The sequence below is a fragment of the Pseudorca crassidens genome, chromosome 13 (assembly GCF_039906515.1).
Source record: "Pseudorca crassidens isolate mPseCra1 chromosome 13, mPseCra1.hap1, whole genome shotgun sequence".
Lineage (NCBI taxonomy): Eukaryota > Metazoa > Chordata > Mammalia > Artiodactyla > Delphinidae > Pseudorca > Pseudorca crassidens.
In genome coordinates this window covers 24450625-24459997 of record NC_090308.1, presented here as the reverse complement: position 1 = coordinate 24459997, position 9373 = coordinate 24450625, and the positions used below count along the sequence as shown (strand labels likewise).

Genomic DNA, 9373 nt, shown 5'->3' with positions numbered 1-9373 from the left:
ACTCAGCCATAAAAAGAAACGAAATTGAGCTATTTGTAATGAGGTGGATAGACCTAGAGTCTGTCATACAGAGTGAAGTAAGTCAGAAAGAAAAAGACAAATACCGTATGCTAACACATATATATGGAATTTAAGAAAAAAATGTCACTTTAACTTTTGAAGATCTTCAGTTAACTTGTATGGTAGGCAATTAATTTGTTTTAAAAACTCTCACTCTCTTTCCTTTGGGCATTGCTTTAAATTACTCCCAGACTGAATTGGAGGACTTCTGGATCCATTTTCTAATGACTGACAAGGGAGCAGCCAGATGGTCTAGCTATGACAGCACAGCTCGTCAATACTAGATATTTTGGGGAGATGAATTGTATCAGAGCAAAAAATCTCTCTGCGCAAAGGATGAGTCATGGGCATGACTGACTGGCTGCTAGCATCTGCAATCAACTCTGGTTTGCTACCCTCTGACTCACTGATTAAAGCATAAATAGATTGGGCAGGATCTTGGCTTTTAGTGCAGAGAAACTTTCTTGATATTCAGGGGGTTGGTAGAGGAGATTATAACTCTGCCTCCAAGGATGCCGCCTTTGTTAGGAACGGTCACCACGTGAGAACTTTCTTTTGCATGTAGAAAGACCAGAATAAAGTTAGCCTTTCTGCTGCCACTGCTTATGTTCCTTGCTCAAGCTATGGCTGGTCTTTGTGAATTTCCCCGGACATACCCATAGCCTTGCCTGAGGATGGGACTTGTGAGTCAGTGGTGGCCATCACCTTGGGCTGGTGGTGTATGCATGTATTTCATGAATAGCTGCCACTACCACTTACAGCCTAACCTACCTGCATGTTTGTTCAGAGGCAGATTGTCAGCCAAAAAAGAATGAGCCCTGTGACACTGCAAGCAAAAAAAGGATTAGCTGTGCAAACAGAAGTCTGCAACAAGACATGATCCTCTGAAAAACAAGCCAGCCACATGCCTAAAACCTCATCTATAGTATTTCAGCTTTTCCGTTCCCAGCCTCATCGCGCACACACCATTAACTTGCACACGCCAGAAACTCTCACACAGCCACACACTTATGTAGGCTCACGTCAACTTAATATGCAGAAATATAGTCACATACAATTATAAACATTCACATAGAACTACATTCATACCACACACCTGCACAAAACTACACACATACACTGATACATGTTGCACATACATCCTCATACATGCCCTCACATACAGGTACGCACTCACACACATTATACATTCACACACAAATAACCACACACACATTTCATATAACCTTCCTTCTCTACCAGGAACACACACTTTCTCACCTGGAGATCTGGGTAGCATTTGTAATAAAAATGCTCCCAGAAGTTTCCTTCCTGCTGTTTGGCTGCTGAAATTTGTGGGACAAGTAGTGGGAGGGACACTCAGGCCTGAGTCAGATGACCAAGTGCTCTGACTGGGAGCTCTGACTGGTGCTCTGACCAGGGGCGACCACAGAACCTCACACACAGAAAGACTTCAATATTTATTGAGAAAAATCAAAGAATTTGTGATTTACCCCATAACCTTTTCTTTGTCTAAATTTTAAAATTAAAAACAACTTTTTATTAGAGTAATTTCTTGTCTCTTTCCTCTTGCCTAACCTCTAACAGACATGCCCAAGGTGATATGCAGATCTCTTATACTAAAACCCTCTCTGGAGAGTAGAAAACCCACATAACTTCCTAAGTCTTTTGAGAATGTAATCGGAGCTGTCAGAACCTTAGAGCTCATCTAATCCAAGGCTGTCATTTTATAGATGAGTGAACTGAGGCCCAGAGATATTAAGTGATTTCTCCAAAGTCACCCTGCTGGTTGGTAGCAGAACAGGGACAAGGGACTCAACAGCCTGATTCGTGGACCAGAGCTATCCTACACTTTTCACTTTGGACTTGACTGATTTTATTCCAGGGAATAACTTCTTGATAAGACTCTTAAGAAAACAAGTCTTAACGTATAATATATACTATATTACAGTAGTCTATGAGGAATTATACTGGTTAGGGTAGAGCATTAGCTGTATTCTAATAAATCTTGCTTATACTATCACACTGCCAGTCCTCCAATCTGACATATGTTTAACCTTGTGACTTTAGATGTGATGAAAGCATCCCTGTTGTACTATTTCTATAAATTTCAACTCTGACTTTCTTAGTATATGGGATCCCTGAATATTCCATGGTTGGTTGCATCTGCCTGGTAGTTATTAGAACAATCTCAGGTCACAACAGTTTTTAGCCTTGCCCTACTTAATAGATATGCTATAGCCAGTGATGGTGACCATCATTTCATTAGAGCAACAAAGCCACTAACTGTCTCATTAACTTTAAAGAGATTAGATTTGTTTTAGATCATTGACCTTTATTTAGCCAATGTAATGATTTATGGTATTATCATATGTTTCCTGTTGCTTCATAAACTGGAGTTGGACTTTTTTTTGTTTTGTTATTTAAGGCATTTGTATTTCTCTAGAGTTGGTTTCTGATATTTATATAATTTTTTGAGCTGTGTTAAGTTTAGACGTCTTACCCTAGCCCATGTCCAGTAGATTTACTTGGAAATTTGTGTATGTGCGGTGGGACGTTTAAGTGCATTGCATGGCATAACTTTTTCAAACAACATATAAGTGTGCTGTGTATCTGTATTTGCACAGTCATGCTTATTCTAAAATAGTATAATATGCTTCCATGTAAGCATATAAAATTTGAATAACAGTGTGAAAGCACAAAGCTGGCAGCTGTTAACAGCTATTACTCTCACTTGAACTACTGCACCTTCCCCCAAAGACAAACTAACACAACGTTAAATAAAAAAGATAGGTAATTTAAAATACACTATGATAAGATTTCCCTGGTGGCGCAGTGGTTAAGAGTCCGCCTGCCAATGCAGGGGACAAGGGTTCAAGCCCTGGTCCGGGAAGATCCCACATGCCACGGAGCAACTCAGCCTGTGTGCCACAACTACTGAGCTGGTGCACCACAACTACTAAAACCCTCGCGCCTAGAGCCTGTGCTCCCCAACAAGAGAAACCACCACGTTGAGAAGCCCACACACTGCAACGAAGAGTGGCCCCCACTCGCTGCAACTAGAGAAATCCTGTACGCAGCAACGAAGACCCAATGCAGCCAAAAATAAATAAATAAATAAAATAAATTTATAATAAAATAAAATACACTATTATATAGTGAATGCTGACAGTGGTTGTTAGGGTGATAGAGTTGGGTAAATCTTCACTTTTCTCTATTTTCTAAATGTTCTATAATTTTATTATTTTAATACTAAAAAGACCACATTTATTATTTTAAAAGAAAGGCAAACAAGAAGAAAGAATAAAACAACAACACTGAGAAACATGTTTGTAAAAATTTCCCCAAGTTGACATTACAGTGTGGAGGTGTGTGAATGTCATTATGGTTCTTGCCCTTTATTATAATCCTGCTTTCACAAAAGGGACCACCAATTGATGTGCCACTTCCTTTATTGCTCTTAATAGTCTTAAAGTTTTATCTTTTTATTTTTTCTTTTATATAATAGCTCTCTCTCCTTCTTTCTTCCCCTCTCTTAACATATGTCTTCGTGCTTTTCTTGTTATGGTGGTTTTGTGTTATTTTTTATGTCATCCATTGACTGTCAGTTCTGAAATAATCAATCTGACACCTAGGTATCTTTTAATTATGATATGAGGTAATTGAACATTATGATATGCCACTTAAAAAAATTCAAAGTTAAAATATAAAATATAGCCAATATTTTATAATAACTGTAAATGGAAAGTAACCTTTAAAAACTGTATAAAAATTTTAAAAAGTGGATTTAATTAAAAAATTAATTTGGGGTTAAAAAAGAGTAAAAAAGTTTTTAATATTAAACAGTTCATTCATTCATTCAAAAATATTTGCATATATTGCAAATAAATAAGTTAATTAAATGGGATTAACGCCGGTGTTAATAGAAAGTCTGAGGCTCTAATATCCAGCAGGAAGGACTTGCATTCAGATTTTGCCAAGGTTGATTGTCCTGCTGAAGTGATTTGTCTTGTTTCTTATCTCCAGATAGAGTGAAACAGCTTGTGTGAATAGTTTTTCTGCCATGGATCAATGAATTTGTAGGTTGCTTTTGCTAGTTAAATGTTTCTGTCAAATATCCTTATTCATGAAGAAAATGATTCCTTTTTATACTTTGTCCTTGTCAGGAAAAATGATAGTAGGTATCCTTTGAAAATACAGGTGTAAAGACTCACCTATAGGAACAGAATTAAATCTGTGTCAAATTTTATACATGTGTGTTGTGTGCATATGTGTGTGTACATTCACACACATATGCATCAGTAACTAGCATTTGTGGAAATTCTATCAGGGGATACCACCAAGGAGACGCGACTTCAGGTATTGAGGATACAACTGAACAGTGTTGAGGAAAACCTTTATTGCTATCACTTATGAATGTTTCTATTCTCACGGAATGCTCTCATGGTTGATCTAATGATAACTTTAATTTTCAGGTTCAGAAACGGAAATTAGTTAAGCCTTGTGAAAATTTAACCTATATACTCTACTTGCCTACTTACTTCCTAAATCCTATTTGCCAGTTTATGATGGGAACAAATTTTAGAGACCAGAGTTATCATTTTTATTTCATATCTTCTTTTAGTGAATCCTTTACATTTTAATTACTTTCATTTTTTCTAAATACTGGATTTAACTACTGGTTAGAGCAGGGGCTAAGGAAATTTTCCTGAAATGATCTCTCTCCTCGCTATCTCTTAGTCTTATTGAAAAGCAGCTTCAGTTTTGCAACATACACATAATATTTTCATTATTTAAAAAAAAAAGAGCTATTTTAAAAATGTGTATCTATACCATATGAAAAAAGCAAGGTTTAATCTTTTTTTTTTTCATTCTAGCTAAGCAACCCTCTTCTCCAAGCATGCTAGGAAATGCTGCGTTCCAGAAGCCCCTCCCGGATCAAGATGGGTTGGGGAGAGGGAATAAGCAAAAGGCAGAACAGTGGGCCTCTTCCGATCTTGTTAGAGAAAAGTCTTGAAGCAGGTAGAAAAAGGAGAAAATGAGCTGACACCTTCTACACTCCCTCCCTTACTCCTCAGAATATTTCTGTGAGGGCACATGCCAGAGAAGTTTGTGGAAACATGGTCTCACGGGAGACTGGAACTGAAGTGTGATAGGTCTGCAGCAGCGGATGGCCAGGCCGAGGAGCCTGGGTTCTGCTATCTCATTAGGCCTGGGCCGTCACATTCTCTCTCTCTCCCTTCCTCCTTCCCTCTTTTCTCACCGAGCGCACGTGTGCGCACACATCCACACCAAGATTTTCAAAGTGTTCATTCCATGTACATTCTACTCATAGACCAAAAATTCAACCAAGAGAATATAACCACAATCTTTGTTAGGTATTGTTGAAACATAGAAGTAACATAAGTAAAAATAAATATAAGTGAAAAATTTTAAAATAAAACCACTACTGGAGCATTTGGGAAGAGAAGTGCCTTTTTAGTAAATACATAAATTATAGTTATTTAATTTAGAAAACACCAATAACTTCAGTGTTTCTGGAAAGTAGACTTGGCATCTCTAGAAATAGTTATATGACCTTGATAAAGAACAGAAATTCCTTACTCTTTTGGGCCTTATGAGTTATTGTTATAATTAGTAAGGCCAAAGGACTATAATAAAACATTCTTTGAATATTAAAATAATTCTTCCAAAGCCTATATTAAGCCTTGCAAATTTCAGGCAAGTTATTGTATCTGAAAATCTGCCCAAGATATACACCCTCGTGAGTAACGTGTTGCTATGAAAGCTTTTGGATTGAAAAAAAATGGACTTTTTAGAATATTTATTAGAATATTTGATTTACTGGATTTCGGCTCCTCTCCTGCCTGTTTCTCTTGCTAAACATTCAGAGTGAGACTTTACTATGATTATCTAATCTTACCCCATTCTTAGAAGTTCAGCCTCTGTAAATAATGGGAAAGGAGACCCTCCTGGATTGCTGTAGTACATATTTGGCTCTGAATTAAATGAATGTTTAAATAGCTAAGATTTTCAGTTAATGTTGAATTTGGCTGGATACCCTGTGGTTATAAAATTTTAAGCCTTTAAAAATACATGGGTTCTGCTATCTTCCTGATTTTTTTTTTCCTGACTAGCATTTTGTTACTACCCTCACTGTCTGCTTCAAACAAATATTATGTAGTTTACAATTCTTATAGCATATGGTTGCTGCCTACAAGCACTTTGTGTGCTTTAGCAGACAGCCACATGCAACACTAAAAAATGATTTCTTGGATGAGTAGTAGAGAATCTTGCTTTAAACCATTTTTCTACTTGAGTTCAACTTTTAAGGTAGGGTTGGGTTAGATCTGTTTTTTCCCTCGCTCCCTCTCTTCCCTCCTATTTCTTTGTTGCAGTCTCTCTTTACTCTAGATAGAGTAATTCATGCTGTCAGTATCATTAGAGATTCTTGTCACGCAGTAATAATGTAATACTCATGTAGACAACCCCAGGTGTTTCTAGCTTTTGCATCTCCTAAATCCTCACCTATTTTTCAAGTCATTTTGAGTAGGGACCCACTTGTCCTTTGCTTTGAACTTCTGGCTGTACAGAATTCATCAAAGCAGAAAATGTGTTGGCTTGCAAGCCTCATCACTCATATTTAAACCCTGTGTGGATTTGTTTTGGAAAAATGATAGCTTTTACTAAGCCATAATTGAGATGAGGGCTGAATGTAATTTCCTGCTGCCAAGGAGAGGGTTGGAAAGAAGGAGCAGAAGCTTTGAGAATATAGATTAGGGCCGTGACAGCAGGAGGTGGTGGGGAAACCCTCTGGAGAGAGTGGTAGACAACAGGGAGGCAACTGAAGAGTTGGCAGGGCCAGGTGAATATGCTCTCTCCAGACCTCTAGCTCAAAAGCCGGGGACCAGAGCACAGACTCTCAGCCTGAGGGCCCTCAATCCCTCTATTCCCACCTCCCTTTCCCACTTCCAACCCTTTCCTTGCAGGAAGGCGTGAGTGGGCTGCTTCACCACATGAGGGTGTTGCAAGGCAAGGGGCCGAGTTGTGTAGGAGAAGCAGCTGCAAGAGGTGAGCAGTCTACTGCTGTGATTGTTCCCCCATTTTTTAGGGCCTCTTTTGGCCATCTTTGTGTCTATGTGCTCTGTATAGCCTTGCAATCTAACCCAATCCTGTTCTGTCATTTAATCCATTGGTTGAATTTATTGACCTACCATTGGGTTACTTATTTTTACCCAACATTATGTAGCCTAATATTTGTGTTCTGAACCTATTTCTAATTCACAGAGCATTAGTCTACTGTAGTCCCAGGTGCAAGTAAGAGATAATTTTTTTGATAAGCATCTAAATATTCTGCATGACAGAAAGCCAAAAAGAGATGATAGAATATATGTGTAATATATATTTGCATACATGTGTATAAAATATACACGTGTATATAAGTGCATAAGCACATATATGTATATATTCATACATATACATATACACACACACAATGTATATAATGTTTAAATGGAACCTGGTCATCCATTACTTACTATGGCACTTATTAAACTCTATGGAAATAAATAAAGCATCACATTTTCAGTATTTCTATATTGTGATGGGAGTCTTTAAACACCAAATCTTACTGTTAAGAAATTGAATTAAGTACCATCTTAATGGCAAATTAATATAAATTTGCTACTCGTATGTTTTGTTGCCATTTGAGAAAATTATCCTATTAGTGTTAAATAGAAAAGCTCCAAATCAGTTATAAGTTGAGAACAAATAGCAAAGGCTGAAGGTACTCCGCATAACATATTAAAATGTCTTGATTCTAAATAAGTCTCTTCCATTAGACGTCCCCAGCCCTTAACGCCTCTTTCAGGAGACAATCTGTTAGGACGATGGAAAGTCGGGAAGAACAGCCTCAGAAGGCAGAGGAGGCTTAGTCGACTCCTTCGAGATTGGTGTCGGCCACTTTGGGCAGCGGGGGCCCAGCTGAGGCCCCTCCTGGCAGCCCCTCTGCTGCTGCTGCTGCTGCTGCTGCTGGGGGCTGCCTCCTGGGCTCACATCTAGACTCCCCAGCTGGCACGTGCTCTCCCGCTGCGGGCGGGGTGGCACGAACGTCTGCCTCCATCACCCATCGAAAAGCCTCTGCTGGAGGCTCCGGGGCCTGGCCGGAAGCTGCTGCCTCTGGCTTCCGGGTCTGCCCGTTGGCTTCCATCACCGGTAGAAATGCTTCTGCCGGAGGCTCCGGGGCGTGGCTGGAAAATGCTGCCTCTGGCTTCCGGGGCTGCTCGTTGGCCTCCATCTCCCGTAGAAACGCTTCTGCCGGAGGCTCCGGCGCCTGGCTGGAAAATGCTGCCTCTGGCTTCCGGGGCTGCGGATCAGCCTGTGGTGCAGCAGGGGGGCCATTGCCTTGGGCCTGTGCTCCTGACCCTGATCTGAGGGGAGGTTCTGCCTCGTTGCCTCCCTCCGCCTCAGCCTGAGGACTTGGGGGTTGCAGGGGACTCCCTGAATGGCATGCTGGGCTCAGAGGGGATTGTTCCAGCTCCTTGAGGGCCGTGCCGCCGCCCCCTTGAGGACTGCTGACTTCTGTTTGGATTTCTTTGGACGCAGCGAGGGTTGACTCTGGACGATGAATGACCATGAAGGCCGCGGTCAGATTTTGCACAGCATTGTGAACACTGTTGGCTTCCTCCGCATCTGCCTCTTCACCCACGGAGGTATTTGACTCCGGTTCGTCGTCGTCAGAGGTGAGCTGACCTTGGTCATCCTTTTCAGGCATTTTTGTTTCTCTAATTTTTTTATAGAGTTCGTTTCTCTCCTCTTGTAAAGCTCGACAGAGGTTCTCTAGCCTTCCAATTTTCATCACGAAGCACTCATATTCTTTAGCTCTCAGTGCTTTCTGTGATTTAAACAGACACACACACACTTATAAAACGACATGAAAAGCAAAATTGCCAGGATGCTCTATGGAGAGAAGCAAAACCATTTGTCCAGGAATTTGTCTGTCAGGCTCTGACCACAGGGTGGTGGCTGGACAGATACTGTCTGTCAGGGACATCACTTCTAGTTTTGTACTGTGTTGGAGACTCTGGTAGAATTTTAAGCCACGTATTCTTTTCTTTAGAAAAGAAAGATAGCAAAGCTTCTCTCTGCTTCAGTCTAGGGCTTTTAAAATCTTATAATGAATTTCCTGCTTCTAAGACTTAGAAGGCATAAGTAGAAGTTTATGACAAAATGATTGAGATGGACTGGGTCTTGGCCATCAGCAATGCCTTATCTGTTCTGTAGATAAACTGCTATATGCTAATCCAGCAACTGT

At 40.0% G+C, this 9373-nt stretch overlaps 1 protein-coding gene across 1 annotated transcript in view; it reads right to left on the bottom strand.

The window, feature by feature from the left end:
- Positions 1–1507: 1507 nt before the first annotated feature.
- The window catches only part of TXLNB (taxilin beta), a 43001-nt gene continuing 35135 nt past the window's right edge, over positions 1508–9373 (bottom strand). Inside the window, exon 10 of the mRNA XM_067701923.1 lies at positions 1508–8953. Within this exon, the coding sequence (XP_067558024.1) occupies positions 7991–8953 (963 nt within the window). The 3' untranslated portion in view covers positions 1508–7990. The remainder of the gene's footprint in view (positions 8954–9373) is intronic.